The following is an 18,812-nucleotide window of genomic DNA, read 5'->3' on the forward strand; positions in this document are numbered from 1 at the left end:
GAGGGAGCAGTTAATGACATCTCGGAGGTGTGGTGCAATGATGGAGTCTGCTTTGTTGAAGATGTGGTGAGGGCATGGGTCTCTGGGGGATCCTGAGTGGATGGAGTTCATCAGGCGGATGGTGTCCTCAGTGGAGATTGGGTTCCAGTCATTAAGGATGCTCAGGGGGGGTGACGGTACGGCAGAGGGTTGGGTGGGTTGGTCTCCGGGTTGGTTGTTGAAGCTGTTGTGGATGTCTGCGATTTTGTCGTGGAAGAACGAAGCTAGGGAGTCGCAAAGGGCTTGAGAGGGGGTGATGTCGTTGGAGTTGGCATTGGGGTTGGTAAACTCTTTGACGATGTTGAATAATTCTTTGCTGTTGTGGGCGTTGGTGTCAAGTCGGTCTTTGAAAGCGGCTTTCTTGGCAGTCCGGATCCGTTGGTGGTGTATGCGGATGGCGTTTTTGAAGGCGTCCTTGGTGCTGGTGTTTGGGTCTTTTTTCCAGGCCTTCTCAAGGGAGCGACAGAGTTTCTTGGATTTCTTAAGATCATCGTTGAACCAGGGGGCGTTTTTGCTGCCTCTTTTGATTTGACGTTTTTCAGGGGAGCTAGGTTGTCGGCGCTGTTCGTTAGCCATTGAGTGAGGTTAATGGCTGTTTGATAGAGATCACGTGCCCCCCGACATGGACTATCCGCTTGAATGGTCTGTTGATCGAGTTAAATATCTTGGGGTCTGGGTCCATCGTGATCCGGAAGTAGTCATACATGAAAACTATGGTCGAGCCTGCACTAAATTGGATCGGCGGGTAGATACCTGGGTGACCCTACCACTGTCACTAGCGGATCGTATTGCTTTAATAAAGATGGTACTACCGCGGTTTCTGTATCTCTTCTTGAACATCCAGATCGCTCTAACAAAGGTGTTCTTTACTAATCTCCATAGGGCCCTTCTTCGACTCGTCTGGGGAGGGAAGCACGCATGGGTGAGCTGGTCAGACCTCACTAGCGAGTATGAGCTGGGGGATTTTGGGGCTCCAGACTTCTATGTGTACTATTTAAGCGCACAGGCTCAATATCTATACTACTGGGTGAGACCACATGCCTACACGCCGCATGTCGCAGTGGAGGGAGATGCTGGTCCGATACCGCTATACAGCATTATTACACACGCGACCCGTGGGATCCCGAAAACGGAAATTAATGCGGTAGACACGACGATTGCGTTGTGGCAAGAGATTGGCCGATGGGCACATAAATTGCCCCTTTATGCACCGGCTCTACATATAGAGTACCATGCTGCGCTATCGGTGACAAATGAAACGCCTTCAATGAAGCTTCTTAAAGAAGCAGGCTTCAGATCATGCAAGACTTGTATCCGGAGGGATCATTTCACACACCTGACACTCTGCAATATATAAGCAATCCCACTTTGGTGTTTCATTTCGCGATGCATAGACTTCGGCATGCGATCAGAACGCACTATATAACCTACCCCCTTGAACCTCCTACATTGCTATCGTTGCAGTTTGTACTCACGGTACCCACTAAGAAAAAGATAGTCTCCAGATTGTACAGAATGATAAAGACAGAATGTGATAGTGTACCTGATAGAAGCTGGGAGAGATGGAATGCCTGCTTATCCACCCCGATACTAGAGACAGACTGGAGGTATATATGCGGGTTGAGGGGCACTTTGGTCATGAATGGGAATCTGCGGATAATCCACTTTAAGTTTATACACCAGACTTATTAAACACCCTCGAGGCTGCATCGATATGGACTGCGCGACTCGGATCGCTGTGAGAGGTGTGGGCAATGTGGCGCAGACTTCATCCACCTCGCTTGGGGATGTCGCAGAGTGGCTGAATATTGGGTACTAGTGGTACGAGATCTTGGGAAAATGACTGGGTTAGAGCTGCAATGTATCCCGACTGTCTGTTTGATATGCTGTGTTCCGCAGGTAAAGGGTGTACGTGGTAGATTTGTAAGGCTGGCACTGCTCCTGGCAAAGCGTAGAGTGGCTATCACGTGGGGTGGCAGATGTCCACCAAAGGTCGAGCACTGGCTCAAAGATCTTATATAGTGCAAATATAATATTGAAACTTACGCAGAGGAATTGCCGACAGTTCCGCGGCCAAAAGATATATGGGGGCCCCTGCGACAGTTCCTCCAGAAGAGGGCTGCTGAGGCTGAGCGGAGTGACTCGGACTAATCGGAGGAATTGGGCGCCAGCTGCTCTGCGGGTGTATTATAGGTGTAACGATGTGTGACATTACTTGAGATATGATGCGACTCTGTAATACCGATCAGGTACGTTAGGGATATGATTACTTTATTTTGTAGGTTTTTTATTATTGTTAATATTGTTGTAATTGCCGCACTGTGGACTCCTATTCTCATTTATCTGCGATAGACTTGTACAAATGTGCGCAATTTTTAGATTTTCTTTTTTTTTTTTTTTTATTTGTGTATATTTTGGATTGTAAAATGAGAATTCTATTAAAAAAAAAATACTTGAGAGGAGTGATGACTAAAATTTAGTATAACCAACTGCAGTCAAGTCTCACGAAACATCACCTTTTTAGTATTGATACTTTTTTAGAATGTGGCTTCAGATCAGCATGCAGAGACATGACTTTGGGGTTATGAGTGAGCCCAAACACATTGTTAAAGGCTGTGCTCTTACATGTAGAATAAGATGATATATACACTTACTGATCAGTCTGCAGTGGATGGTCATTCAACTCAACTTTTACTTTTGCACATGCACTGATAAAGTGCATGCGTCTGCAGACCTTCTCCTTCACCCCACCCTCCTCCTGCACTGTTGGCTATTCCCCCACCCACTTACCCCCATGCTGTCCCTTGTCTCCCCATTCCTCCACTGTCCATTGTCTCCCCATTCCCACCTCCCATGTCTGTTGTTTTCCTGCCCCTATCCGTTGCTTAATTACTCCCCCGCCCTCCTCCTACATCTGTTGTTCGATCACTACCCCGCCCTCCTGCCATGTCAGTTGCTTAACCACTCCCCCACCATACACCCGTTTCCATTGTTTAAGCACTCCCCCTTGTCAATTGTAAAATCACCCCATCCTCCTCCTGTCTGTTCTTTAGTCACCCCACACCGCCCGTGTCCGTTGTTTAATCATTTCCCCACTGCCCTCCTCTTGTCTGTTGTTTATTCATTCCTCCACTGCGCTCCTCCTCCGTCTGTTGTTTAATCATTCTCCCACTGCACTCCCCCTTTGCCTGTTTTTTAAACCTTTCCCCACCGCCCTCCTCCTGTCTCTGTTCTTTAATCATTTCCCCCTGCCCTCCTCCCCTGTCTGTTGTTAAATCACACCCCCACCCCTCTTATCCCCTATCCATTGTTTAATCACTCCCCATTTCCTCCTTCACTATCCGTTGTTTCATCACTTCCCCGTCCTCCTCCCGTATCTGTTGTTTAATCCTTCGTGTTCACCCCCGCCCTCCTCCTCCTTTCCATTTCCCATTAACTCCCCTCATGTTGCTTGCCCTCCCCTAACCTCTGCACTGTTTTTAGGCCGAGTACATGTGTTTACCAGTTGTCTCTTTCATGTAATTCCCTCCCATCTGTATTCCTCTTTCTCACCTTCCTCAGTTGCCTTTATTGCTTCCTACCCAACTAGCCTGCATTGCCATTTTTGTTTCCCCAACACTCCCTTTCCCATTTGCTCCGCATGCTCACCCTCTGTTGGCCATTTCTTCCCCCTGTGTTCCCTGCCCACCCTTCATTGCCTGTGTATGTAGCCATCCCTCCTGCCTAACACCCTCCGATGTCTGTGTTTCTCTAGCTCCCTCGACTGTCACCCTATATTGCCCACATGCTTCTCCAGTCTGTTGTCCATGTGACCCATGCACCCACCCTCTGTTGTATGTGTGCTTTTTCTGCCCCCGCCCACCATCTGTTGTCTGTGATTCTCCAGCCCGCTAACCCCACAACCTCTGTTGTTGGCTTGGTTATTCATTCCCTCCCATCCATCCTTGGCTGTCGGCTTGTTTCTCCACCACCTCCTGCCTATTGTCTTTCGTATATCTTCGCCCCTAAGCACATCCTTCTCTCCTGCCCTCTCTCTGCTGTGCCTTGTATCCCAACCCACTCTCCTGTTTTAAATTTTTAGGTCGAGCCTGTAACAGCGTGCATGTGCTGTTCTGGCAAAAGACCACATATATGGGCTTCTAAAACTAACCTAAGAATCACACACGCTTGTGCGTGTGCTTTTCGTTTTGCCCCACGCTATTGGCCTTTGCGTGCGTCTTTTTAAAAAAGATAGCACGTAATTGGCCAAAGGCGGGCGCATTGCTCCGCCCACGGCCTATTGGTGTCGATTACCCGCAGGCCCGACATTTGTTTTGTATTATCGTGCCCGATAATGCAAAACAGATGTCTCGCAGTGGCGTGCGAGCACGCACAACTTGCGTGCTTGTTCTGCTTACAAAGGCTGCACGACGTGAGCAGCCGGGACAGGGGCTTTGTTAATAGCGGCGCATTTTTATTTTTTGCATCGCTCTTTCACTGAAACTGAAAGCGCGATGCAAAAAGTAAACTCAGACCCGCTTTTACATCCTGTTCCCCTTGCAATAAATTTTCCTGCTGAATGAACGCTTGAAGGAGGCGCCATGGTTGAAGGGTGAGCAGTGGTGGATCAGAAATCGAATATCGATACGGCAATGGAGAGCCTCATTCAATGTATATTAGTGTTGAATCCGTTGCCCGTGCCTGACCTTTCTAGGAGATTTCATTACAGACCTCAAAGTGTCGCATGAAAAATCGAAATGCCGCTTCTGGCACTGTTACAGGTAATCTTCCTCTCAGAGTAGTACTGTTTATTGCTAAAACTCATAGAAGGATCTTAAGATGAGCAAACACAAGTGACTCACATAGGAAGTCAAAGCGATAAATTAACATGGGTCAACTAGAGGTTAATGATTAACCTGCTTTTAAATGTGACTGAAGATAGCTCTCTTTACCGAATAGTAAGATTGCATGTAATAGTCCCACTGCTCATTAAGCTTCTTGCACTAACATATGCAGCCCTATCTTGCACTGGAATTTGTACTTCAGAAGCAGTTCATTGGTTTATAACCCCAAGAAAAGAAAAGGGTCTAATGGAGCACAGTAAAAGTGATTTTTTTAAAATATATTTTTCCCCAGTTTCGAAGTCAGCAGCTCTGACGTAATGCCACAACCTTTTCAACTAATTATAGTTATAAAATCACGCTACAACAAACTTTGTAATCACACATGAAAATGCCCTTACGCTTATAAAGTGTCCTTGCGTTTTTTGCAGTGTACTTAGCTAGGCTGTATGCTTGACCTATAAAATGACAATGACACTGAACGCGAATCCTTCAGAGAAAGCCTTCCCCCTCCCCTCCCCTCGGTACGTGCTACCCTTAGACCTGCTAATTTATTACAGATAATGGTGACCTGCCACTCTGTATTGCTATAAGGAGTTATTTTATCATATATAATCTATAGGGTGAAACGCCATAGGCTACAAGTTCAGTTTTACACATCTCGCAAATGTATTAATTCCATCTTCCATTTTAAGACAAACCAAGCATTTGCAATGCAATAGGTCTCGCATTACTGAATGTTTGAGCTATTGGTGGTGCATTATTATTAGCAATGCCAATAGCTCAAACTTTTATAATGCGAGACCTATTGCATTGCAAATGCTTGTTCACTGTGGCACAGCTGGCAATCCTAAAGGAAAAAGCTAGGTTACATTATAACACCTTATAATGCTTAACATAAGTTTGAGAATATTTCAAGAACACATTTTAATAGTAATTTAAACTCCAACTTAATGGTAAAATTGGATTTTATAGTAGTACTTTAAAAATGACACTGTTAGGAAGAGGTCATTTTCCTGCCTAAGTCAAATGTGCCTTTCTGTCAGTATTCAGTGTCACCTGACTCTTGATGGCTCCCTTGTGGCGAGAGATGGATTGCTCCTAGACAGTGGACAAATGGCTAGGGTGTGGTGAGATGATTTTCCTCCCTGGCCAATATGGCCGAGGGACTGGGCCCATTCCCCTTACTGAGATCAAAGGATTCCTACCCTGTCAGATGTAGCGCCCACCTAGGTCAGCATCCCATTGTAGTCCTAGCCAGCTTGTCTCCAACCCCAGTGGAAAAGGGGACTAGCTCCGAACTGTTTTGGAGTTACCACCAGGGAGGGTTGCCCATTCCTATATCTACACATCTGGGTAGGCACAGGGGGCTCGCAGAAGGGAAGAAAATTCTGCTGTGTTATTTTAGGGAAAGAGTGGTACTGTGGGATATTTTATGGTGAAACACACAGGAAGTGCTGCAAACGTGGGTAGCGTTACTCTGGGTACATTTACTCCATTGGTTATGGAGTGACCAAGGGTTTCCCTAGCCCACAGGCTGGCACTGGACATACATTGGGCAGTACCAGAACACTCTTCAGAACACAGCTGGACCTGGGGAAGACAGAAGGAGGTAATCTGTGGTTCATGTGCTGGAGTAACCTGTGAGGAAAATTCGAAGTGCTGGAACTTTTCCCATTTCTCCCAAGGACTCCAAGAGACAGTTGGCTGACCTCCGTTTAAGCTGCAGGGGCACAAAAGCCAAAAGAAGCCTACTTTCTTGAAGAGCCCAGCTGACCCGTTCCAACTCAATCTGCCCTGGACGCTGCTGGTGACTTTTGTTGGGAGTGATTTCTGACTCCCGAGTGCTGTTCCTGAGGTTCTGGAACCCTTGACTGCTGTTAGAGTGTGTACTCATCTTGCCTAAGCTGCAAAATTTGGGAGTTAGTAACTTTTTGGCAACTTTTTCTCTGAAGAACTAGCTGGGGGCCCAAGACATTGTTGAGCTGATGCCGTTGACACAGAATTGCCAGTCGGATCCACATGCTGGCTTACCAGCTGAAGGAAATCTGACTTCCAGAAGATTCCAAATCCCAACGTCTTCACCGAGAGTGAAGCCATGCTGAAGTCAATCAATGTTGACACCTTCCTGGGCACGGACTCCAGACTTTGCGCGCTCTGAGCTTTTTTGCCTTTGTTGACAAACGCACTGGGCCCCTGCTCTTCAGCAACCTACCATTTCAGGCCATGCTTCGGATCGAGCCTGCAGCTTGCCCCACCGATGACTTCTACGACCACCTACACTTCATGAAAATTTTCTATGTCTGAAGGTAACTCTTTAACCTACCTTGCCACGAATCCGTGGTCCATGGCGGTTAGCCTTAGGCCTTACCTTTGTCCTGATCTAGCACGACCAGATGCTCAAGGTTGGCCCATCATGCTTTTTGGTGCTAAAATTAAATTTAAAAAAATAATTCATATCTCAGGTTGCCTTTATTGGATTTTTGGTATTTTGATCTTTTCATTCATTAAAATATTCTCTATTATAAATGGTAGAGGGATTTTTATTGTGTTGTGTTTTTAACTTTTTAACTGTTTTGGTACTACTAAATGCTTTACATATTTATTTAATACCTGTTTGCTCTCTACCATAGAGCTAACAGGGGATGAGCTCAGGTTTAATTACTGAAATCTTTGATGGACCTAACAAGAATAGTGGCAGTATTACTTATGGTGGGCTCCATCCACCCCAACTAGTAATCCACTTTTCCACAGGGAGTATTAAATATGTAGGCATGTGTCCCCTGTATTAACTTGCAATACTCTGCAGACTAGGTCATCTCAATTCGTAGCTCATCGTGGCACCACTGATACCTGACCCGTAGCACTAAATGCGAGACACTACGCAACTGGCAGGAATTGTCTTTCAATTTAATTAATAAGTATATATATTAGTTGAGTGTGTCAACAAACGAGTGTAAGAGAAATCCGTTAGAAAGACTTTTTTGTTTTTTTAAACTTTTTAATGAAGAGCTGTAAGTGACAAATGGCACAAAAATCAGGCACAGCTGAGAGGAAAAGCAGTACTTCAAGTCTTTTAATATTTGTACATTTCAGTTATCAAGTGTGTTGAAGATAAGAATTTTTAAGACATAGTCCCTCGCAGCATTGGCTACCGGTCACTAAATGTTATTTGTGACAATTTTTTTATTTAACAAAACCGTATATAGTAACACATTTTCATTATGTGCTATCTTCATTGAAAAGTTTATTTAAAAATAAAAAAACACTCAATTCATGCTGACTTTTAAGTCTCATCAATAAACATGTGTAAATGCACTATTATAATATTTGTCAAACGTAATTTGTTTTGTGTTTCATGTAGTGTTACTTTGCACTTTAATATTTTGTCTTGAAGAAAATGTTTTGGGAGATTGCAGGGGGCAGAGCCCAGCGCCAGGTGGAAGGCTGCTGTCCTGTACTGGTAGGTGTTCCTGTTTCCAATGGCGCAGATAGTGTTGCACACCCAGGACTGGGGAGCCACTACTACCTGGAGCACCGAGCAGCAGATGAGATCAAGAGGCAATACTGGGGCACGGCAGGAGGAGGCACAGCCAGACCATAACTAGTGTAAGATAGTCAGGCCTGGGCTGGCTGGGTGATGAGGGTGGGCTCTGCAAGGAAGACGTTTCTAGTGGACAGCATATTTATTGGTTTGAGGAGCTGCCCGGCTGGCGAGTGACTACCAAGTCTGGATTTAGGCAGGGAAAACATAAAGCAAGATTCAGTCAATACTAAGGGAAGAGTACCAGTGGAAGTGAGAGGGTGGAAGAAGAGGCAGCTAGTGACCTCGCAAAGGGCCAGAGATAGATGAACGCTCTAGACTCCATACTTATAAAACTAGACAAGGTGGGAAAATCCACTTTGGTGATGGAGTTGGGCTTGGAAGGGTTGGAGTTGAGGATAAAGGACAGCTAGTCAACAGTAATAATAGTAGATGACAGTGTCTCACATCGGGTATGTTATATGTATTGGAAAAGTTCACAATCGCTTGCAAGGGTATCCTGACGCTGAGCATGTGTGTATGCATCGCCCTCCCTATGGTAGGTTGGTTAATTGAAAAACCAGGTCTTCAGCTTCTTGCAGAATTTAAGAAGAGAGAAGGAGGCTTTGATGTGGAGCGGGAGGTTGAAACACGCTTGAGGTGTGATATAAGAGAATGTCCATACTGCGAAATGTGCGTTCAGATGGATCCCCACAGAATCCAGAAGGACGGTCACCCACACACTCATCATCGGCAGACTCGACTATGGCAACGCACTCTACGCCAGCACCACCCAGAAACAGCTCAATAAACTACTGTACGCCCAAAATGCCACCGCCAGACTGGTCCTCAACATTCCCTGCCGCAGCCACATCATGCAACACCTCCGACAACACCACTGGCTTCCAGTCAATAAAAGAGCCACTTTCAAGCGCCTCACTCACGCCTACAAAGCCCTACACAACGAATACGTACCTGAACCACCACCTCACATTTCACGTACCCACCAGACAACTCGGATCCGCCCACCTCGCCCTCTCCTCCATCCCCAGAATCCACAAGACCAGAACCGGAGGTAGATAGTCATAATATTTCATAATATTTAATGTACTGCTGAAGTAATTACACAAAGGTGTCCTCTCTGGGTTTGTAAGTATTGCAACAGTTGGGTGATATGTACAAGAGCTTACTCAACTGTGTTGTCAAAGTCAAATGGTAATTACAGGTACTCGTATATGCTTAAATGTCACTGCTTGATAGTGGCTCGTAAAAAGGTCTCAACGTGCAATGAGGTTGCTTTTTGAGGCGAGACAAGTATCTGCTACCTCTTGAAAGTTAAAATGTCTCTAGAAAGACTGTTCAAAACCACCTCCCTTCAGAGGATAATTTAAAATGTATTTCTTTCTACAGGTTCACATACACAGATTGCATGATATTGAAAACAATCTCCCTACTATATTCCTAAAACCCTGCATCAAAAACAGACCTTGACCTATATTTATATTTTTAACATATATTTACTTTTGTAACACATTTGATTAAGTTGCATTTAAGAATTCCAACATGTCCAACACAGGACATATACTGAAAGAAAATTACAAAAAAAAGTACACTATAAATAAAATCAACTGTCCTGTCGAACCCTCCCCTTTCCCCACACCCACGTTTATTGGCACACAGAAAAACATCCTGTGGATGTATTTGAACTGAATCAATAGGAGCCTTGCCGCAATGGGCGCAGGAAACCCAGAATCTCCGTCCGGTCTTCATTTTTCCAACTCTCCCGCATTGGCCTCCCAGGCCGTGCGAAGGGCAACAAATACACCTGGTTGATTAGATATGACTGTCTGATAGATTTTTGAGATTTTATGATTAACTTGGTCACCCATAATAAGACTACCCTCTAGGGGATTAAATTCAGGAACGTCCGATAATGCGTTTATGTAGGAGTTCAACGCATGGCAGTGCTGGAGACACCTATGAAACTGGCTTTGATGTAATTGGAATTCTGTCTGGAGGGTCTGGAATGATTTGAGAACTGTGCTGTGCATGACATCCACCAAGGTGGAGATCCCACTTAAGGAATCCAGTTAATGTATGCTATCAGTGGAGTAGTACCCATTGCCCATTTGTCTAAAGCATACACCGGGTCACCATGTCTATCATACCACCAGTCGTTTATAATAAGGAGGTGAGCAGCTAGATAATATGACTCGACTTTGCTGCTGCAATGCCCCCACAGTAGGTGGTCCCAGAAAAAGCCATTAAGGATGGAATTCAATTTACGGAACCACTGTAGCGGGAAGTCATATGGGAAATTCTGTAGTTGGTAGCGGACTCTGGGGAGGGAGACCATTTTGACGATCGCTACCATTTCGTCAGGGACAGTGGAAGCAATGACCAGATCTTTATATCATCTTTAAGGCCATCAAATAATGGCTCAACATTGGTATTCTATGCAACCCCTCATCCGGGGACAGATAAACGCCCAAGAATTGTCAACCCACATGTGGCCTACCGCAATCCTGACACCCACCCAAGTCAGTAAGGGCCAGTGCCCACTGCATAAACTGTAGATTTTGATGTATTAATGTGTAGCCCTGAGGTTTTCACAAATATGCGCATGATCTGTAGCATCCTGGGTCCCGTTGTGTCCGGTGATGTCATAATGAAGAGAACATCAATTGGCATATAACGCAATCCTGTCTGAAATTCTGTCCCCCCACTCAAAGCCACCGACCGGGTCCCCGTCACCCTCACTGACACTGTCAAGTCTGTGTAAAACAGTCGGAGATAAGAAGTGAACCGTGGACCGAAACTGAGGCGCTGGAGGAGCATAAAAAAATACTCCCAGCTCACAGAGTCAAATGCTCTGTCTATGTCACCCAGGAAGAGCATTGCTTGCTTCGTCAGCCTATCGGCCATTGTTATTGCATTATATACTCAACGGATATTGTGGTGGGTCGCCGGGTAGGGCATAAAACTGGGCTGATCAGGGTGGACCAAGTCTGGAATATTAATAATTAGTCTCTTTAACCAATGCCTAGGCTAATATTTTAACCACTAGGTTTAATAGGAAAATTGGGAGATACGAAGTGAGATCATCTGCTGTGCGGCCCAGCTTGGGGGAAACCATGATCTCTGCATGGCACCAATCTGGTGGAATGACCACCATGGAAAAAATCGTTCCTAGGAGATGATCCAAAGCTTGGGCATGTAGATTTTGAAAAATTCACAGGGGAAACTGATTGGCGAGGGAGCTTTGCTCATGTTCATATTGGCCATGGCCAATGTAAGTTCCTCCCCGTGAGCCAGGCGTCTAACGATTCACATGCTGCTGGGGAGAGAATGCAGATCAGGAGCGCCCACACGAACTCTTCAATCTGGACACCACCTCATTTTTTGGCATAGACCCCTTTGAAATGGGAAGCAAAACTACACACTATCTCTCCTGGGTCCATAAGTAGTGTACCTGACTCATTCTTAATTTTGGGAAAAGGAGACATTCTGGGGTTACTCTTGCATAATCTATGAAGCATTGGACTCAACTTGTCCCCCCCAGGTGGTAAAAAAGGCTCTGGGATGCCTGCCAAGCTAAGCGCGCCTTGTCCATCAGGACCTGGTGGTGCTGTTGCTGAGCCAGGCCAAGCTGTCTACGTGTATGCTGTCTGTCATGTTGGCGAGCCTGTAAAACCAGTTCTGCGATTTCGTCTCAAGATCTACTATATCTCACAATTTGCGCCGCAGCTCCCCTACACAATAGCTGATACCTGCCCCTTGGAGCATGGGCGTCAGGGCCTCCCATAGCATCTGGGGGGATGTCATGGTGCCTATATTATGTGAAAAGTAAAGCTTTATGGAATCCTCTTTATGTTTGCGATAGTCGGGGCTCTGAAGATGCCATGGCGACAGGTACCAACGAAACGCATGGTGCTGGTGACCCATCTGAAGACCCAGTGCCACCGGAGAGTGATCTGTGTAAATAATTGTGGGTAACTAGGATATATTCTAATTGAGAATACAAGCCGCAGGCTGCAGGGAAAAAAGTGTAACTACCTGGGCTAGAGTGGTGGGGCCACCATATATCCACAAGACTGAAATAAAGGGAGATAGGTGCGTTGACCCTGTCGCCGGCCCCTGTGAGCGCCATCTATCTACTGCAGGACGACAACTCCATTCCAGCCCCCACCCCAACACCACAAGTCCACCCGGCAGCTCACCACAGAGCCTTGTCAGTAATTGGACAAAAAAATGTGCAAGGGCAGGTGGGACATATACACTTAGCAATGTAAGAGATTCTCCATAAAGCAACTCTGTTACTGAAGTGTATCTACCATATTTGTCTATCCACGTCTTAATTTGCTGAAAGGGAACTGTCTGCTTGATCAGGATACCTGTACCCCTGGAACCCTGTGTGAACCCCAAGTGGTAAACCTGAGTGTATCCCCGTCTAGCCAGGCAGGGGACCTTGTTCTCAATAAGGTGGGTCTCTTGTAAAAATAGGACATCTGCCGCCACCCGTATGGCCTGCTTCAGGACCGCCCTTCTCTTAATCTTCCTGAGTAGACCATTTACATTCAATGACATTATCTGGAGGTAGTCAGAGGGACTCTTCAGCAACTTGGCACTCATGTTTGGGTCATGTTCAGTGTCTATCTGCTTGGTGTGCGAGGGAGCGAGAATCTGGCAGGCACCGAAATGGAAAAACAATCAAAAATAATAATACAAAAAAAAAAGTACTCCTATTATGATGCGATAACTGCTACAGTTTCAACAAGCATTAAACAACCTGCACCCCATACTTCAAGAACTGGAAGTATCTGTTTTGGAACAGGTCGATGACCCACCCCAACGCGGAGTCTGTCACGGCCTGTCCCAATGGATCCCCTTACCCAACATTAACAATCTAGTAGGGGGGGCAAGAACTCCAACTCGCAGTGCTGCTTTACCACTTATAGCATTATATGCTTTTGAGTTCCCAACTACAGTGTATTCACCCCCAATGTTACTTAGGAGAGTCTGTGCCAGATGTCCGGGAAGTCCGGCCCACTCCCCGGTGCATCAGCCACCCAGCTAGAGCTCCTCCAGGACAAATGAGACTGGTGGCGACGAGTAGCTGAAGTCTTTGCGGTCTTGTTCTGCTTGTCACCCTGAGAGGAGTCTGATTCTATACATGGTGAAGTGTGAGATTAACGCGGAACCTTTTGTTTGTCCACTGGAAACATCTCTGAAGGGGAATCAAAGAAGAGAGTATGCAATTGGTAGACCACTTTGAGTTTTATGGGGTACTGAAGCATACATCGGATATTTTATTGCAAAGGCACTGGTTGACGGCTTGGAAAGACTGACGGTGTTGCTACACCAGCCTGGTGTAGTCTGGAAATATCAGAAGGGTATGTGATTGGTGCAAACGTTTCTCCTGAAACTGGCATGTTTAAGGATGATGTCCCTATCCATATAGTTCAGGAGTTCAGCAATAACTCATCAAGGCCTGGCCTCCGAGGGAGGGAGGCACATCAGAACCCAATGGGCCAGTTCGACAACAAAATGAGTGGGCTCCCGATGGCAGCAACCTACAGAGCCAGTGATCTAGGAACTGCTCCATCAAGGTGCCCTCGCATCCCTCGGGAAATCCAACAAAGTGAATATTATTACGGCGTGCCTTTTCTTCAGCATCTTCCACTCATGCCACCAGTTCCCTGGTCATGGAGGTGAGCTTGGACACTGTTTACTGCAGGGATGTGATGGAATTATCAACCCCCGAGACCAGGGTCTCTGCCTCAGCAATCCATTCCACTGCACTGCGGAGGTCTTGTCTGAGCAACATAACCTTAGAGTCCACAGCTCCTATCCTAGCGTCAAGGACATCTTGAGACTGTGTGATGGCGGCCAACAGGGCAGCATTGTCAGGTACCGGTCCTTTATGGTTGCCCACCCCTGCCTGTGCTGAGAGCCCGCATAGGTGAGTATATTTGTTTAGAGTGCTTTGTTTGGCATTGGGCAGCCCTTATCTTTAGTCATGTGGTACTGGTGGTCTTGTGTGCTGTCTTCTGCCCCCACACTTTTGGCTATCACTGACTTGCCTAACCCCCATTGCATCTCCTTGGGGGCGGCACGTGCAGTTAGATCCTCTACTTGCCAGACTCACACTATTGTATGGCCTCCAACTCAGGATGTGAACACCAGGTAAGACACAGGGTGGAGAGGGCCTACCTGGCCGCAAGCCGCACCGAAACCTGGTTTGGCCGTCTCCGGGACTGTTTTGCCCGCCCACTACGTAGCCTCCTAATGGGGTCCAGCTGGGTTTGGTGCTGCCTTGTGCTTGCTCTGGGGGTAGGCCACTGCGCCCCCCCCCACCGGATGAGGCAATGGCTCCCAGGCTTGTTTTGTGGGCTACAGCCAGTGTGCCTTCAGGGAGTCAGGGCCTGCTTGTTTGTCCCCTCCACTCCTGTTGTGTGTGTGATTGGGGTCGCCAGTTCATCCACCTTGGCAACACGAGGGTAGATATGCATGCACGATGCCCAGAAGGTGCTATCTCAGACGTCACCTCCCTCCAACACTCGCACTAATGGTTGTGGTCTGCATCTGGCTGTGCTATGCAATCTTGCTGCCTGTGAACTAGGAAAATACATTCTAGGTGCCTTGAACCGTAGGGTCTGATCACTCTGTCTGCCGGATGCACCTTCGCGGAGACCCTGCAGCCATCTATTGGCCCCACGGCTCGGGTGTGGTGCGGTCCTCACTCCTGACTCACCACCAGAGCCAGCATGCCCTTTGCATTCTCTGCGCCCGGACCGTGTGTGGCTCTCATTGGACAGAGAAGGTGCCAGCAGCTGCCTCCCCATCTGCCAAGCCCCTGCGACTGAGAACAGATCTTTTCGCACCCCGCCCGGTGATTTACTCCACCACCCCTCACTGCCATAAGTTATTGCCTCCGCCTCAGGGCCTCATCTGGCAGGATACATTGGCAGCTCCTCACTTTCAGCGACTCCATCAGCATCCGGGACAATGAAACTCTCCCATAATGCTATATGAACTTATCGGACCCTGGCCCTTATGATGACGACTTTTCCTCATCGGTGTAGCCACAGGCTAATGTCGGACGGTAGGTGGCCCTGCGGAGCTGTGTTAAATTGCGGCCGCCATAATCAGCACACAAGCCACACCCCTCTTACATATTTATGTTGAATTCCCCTTTCCGTCCCTTCTATCTTCTGCATGCCACCTGCATATATAGATTACTCTAAATAGCATGTCTATATTAATCTCTCTCTCTTTGAAACTATTTGCCAGTAACCTAACAACATCTATTCATTCCATCTCTATGCTTCTCACAAAACCCCCACTAAGTCATTAATATCCCACAAAGAAGCTGGAGTAAATGCATGGAATAGTTTCTTTGAGAGCACAAGATTAATCCCAATAACCAATGGGCATCCTCAGGGGTAGTAAGTGTACATATAAATGCAATTTTATTTCAATTTCGATATGGATCTGTGGACCGTTGAATGGGTACCACGGACTCTGATAGGTCTGAGAACCACTGGTTAAGAACTTCTGTTCTAACACCATTTGAACATGAAAGTTCCAAATAGAGACACTGAATTGAACCCAAGTTTGGACAGCTAATACTAAAAATGTAATGAATTTTCCTCTTTGAATAATGGCAACAAAAGACAAAATGCGGAATTAGGTGATATGAACGTCAGCATACAACTTTACATGTTCCCAAGTAGTATGTGATGTCAGCATACCTGTCTAGTCATTTGCCAAACGCAATCAATGAACTGTAAAAAAACAGGGGATCTGTCTGCATCTGCGTGGTTTTGATCTCCATGTCCAACTCTCTAAAATAAAGAAAATAAACTATTAAAACTACTCAGGACTTAAATTTTCAGAGAAGCAAGTAAAACTGTAATGAAAAAGAAGGCAATTAAGAGATCTCAAAAGTGGACAGAAGTGCAAAATATATAATTAAAGAATTAACTAGAAGCTTTTCTGTTTCTTCTGTGTGCAGCCCTTTTCTGATGTTTTTCCCATACTGCATTCAAACCACTGATGGTGTTATTTTTCATATTAATTGTTTTGCATTCATATCAACATTAACATGTGTACATTCCCTTTTAGATTGACTATAGATAGCTAGCGTAGGATTGTATTACAATTGTTAACGTCTGGTTGTCATCTTGTTTCATATTGTATTTCTTTATGTATAGGAAAAGCTGACTGCACATTTACAATTTCGATGTGTCCTTGTTTTCGTTCCCATGTGAAATGTTTTCCTCGTACGAAATAATTGTAGAAAGTGTCAAAGAGCTGGTATAATGCACCTGCAGTGTACAGGCTGTCCAATGTATCTCATTATGTTGCAGAAGGAAGCTTAGAGAAGCTTCATTGTGTAGAGAACTTGAGAAAAGTATGAGCTTAGATTATCTTTATTTGTTTTAACTTGATTAGGGAATTTTATGGGAACCATGTGTAGGTGTATCAAATGTTAGAATTATGTGATTTAAGCTACTGCAATGTACACGTGAATTTTGGAATCTGTAAACATTTTGGGCCAGATGTATCAAGATTGATTTTTGCGATTCTATAATAGCGAACTTTACCAATTCGCTATTATAGAATAGCAAAATGCAATGAATGTAGGTTTCACCAAACAAAATTGTGATTCCTATATATTCCTTAATAGCGAATTGAAAACTGCGATTCGCTATTAAGGAATGCTTTTCCGTTCATTCCTATAGGCCAAGAGGCCCATAAGAATGAATGGAAAGACATTCGCAATTTGCGATTACAAAATAGGTACTCACAAATTGCGAATGCAATTTCAAGGGTGATACGGGGCCAAAAGGCCACACTGAGGCACCCCCAAAAAAGGGTAGTGTGCAGATGTGCGCACATACATGCCCTAATGGCATGTGTGTGCACCACATGGCACTTAGAAAAATGCAAAAATGTGCATTTTTCTAGGGATTTGCAAATTACCACCAACTTGAAGTTTGTGGTAATTTGCAATTCCTTAAAGCAAGGTCGCAATTTTTAAATGCTTCCTCGACTGCATTTAGGGAATCGCAAATTGCGATTCACTAAATGCATTAGCAAAATAGGTAATCACAAAAATTGCGATTCCCTATTTTGCGAATGCCTTTTGGGATGATACATCCCAAAATGCTTTTTACCGTTCGCAAACGGGCCAATTCTGCTAATCGGCCCGTTTGTGACCGGTAAAAGGCTCGATACATCTGCCCTGAAATCTTTAATACATCTCTATGGTTTGAAACTTAACCGCTCTCTATCTTCCTTGTGGAGTCTAATGTGCTTCACAGCATTTAAAAGTATTGATTTGGTGACTGGCTTCAGTTGTGAACCTCGATTCAACAGAGGCCCAGAATTTGCATGTAGAGGAGTGCTCCAACACTCCAAGACCATTATAACAAAGAAACTCAAGAGCAACAAAGAAAACCATTCTGAATGTAATATATATTTTGAAATGGTATTCAAGGTTTCTAATTCTCTAGGGATCATTACCAAAATTGGCAACACATATATAAATAAACAAAAGCGGTTTTCTTTTCATAAAAGTGCAGCATGTCAATTGGCAGTGAGACGAGTTTGATCACCTGTCTACGACCAAAGAGAATGATAGCTGCTAGTGAAGGTTCAGCAGCAAGGCTGCGTTGGTTACATCAAACAGACTATGAAGCGTAGGCCTTTGTCTTCACCATATGCATATGGACGTGTGGTATGCTAGAGCATGACATGCAGGGAGATTGTGGGTGCATGCCCATAAGGATCAGATTTGCAGTGCTGTAATGCAGTCATACATACGGTGTGGTTAACAAGCCTATGAGTTTGATACAGAGCACAAAATTCCTCTTTTTAAACAAACACTGGCGGAGCCAATTGATCTGGCTTCAATGTGCATATTGACGAAACAGTATCACAGGGAAGGCTGCAGCTGGCTAATGGATCAGAAGTCATGCAAAGTATTAGCAGCTACAAGCTTCAGAGTTTCTAGACATTTGAGTATAAGGATGAACTAACAGAAGCCGTTGGTCTAGGCTAAGGGGCAATACCAGAGTTCACATTGCTAATTTGGCTGTAAGGAAATCAAGAAGTATAACAACACCTGATCAATTCAGGAGCCTCCTTTTAAAAACAACTTTTTATGCAGTCAAAATATGTTTCTAACAATCTGCCAGTTTGTAAATTAATACTCAGTATGCTATTTAAATATATCTGCAACTGCTATTGACCAGTTGTCTGTAGTCAACCTTCTGCATTTGAACCAGAACTCTAGTTAAGCAGCACAAGAGCCTTACATTTCGGGATAAATTAAACCTCCCTGCTATGTGCAATGTGTCCCAAGATCACCTCTCATTGAATATATTGCTTGTTACGGCATTGGTGAATTTACTGAATGTTAC

General features: G+C 45.3%; 1 protein-coding gene across 2 annotated transcripts in view; it reads right to left on the bottom strand.

Moving 5' to 3' along the window:
• The window catches only part of MTMR2 (myotubularin related protein 2), a 530,987-nt gene that overhangs the window by 78,002 nt on the left and 434,173 nt on the right, over positions 1 to 18,812 (bottom strand). For both annotated transcript variants that reach the window (XM_078656989.1, XM_078656988.1), the window contains exon 11: positions 16,137 to 16,229. In XM_078656989.1, the coding sequence (XP_078513115.1) occupies positions 16,137 to 16,229 (93 nt within the window). The remainder of the gene's footprint in view (positions 1 to 16,136; positions 16,230 to 18,812) is intronic.

Source organism: Lissotriton helveticus, chromosome 8 (genome assembly GCF_964261635.1).
Source record: "Lissotriton helveticus chromosome 8, aLisHel1.1, whole genome shotgun sequence".
Classification (NCBI taxonomy): Eukaryota; Metazoa; Chordata; class Amphibia; order Caudata; family Salamandridae; genus Lissotriton; species Lissotriton helveticus.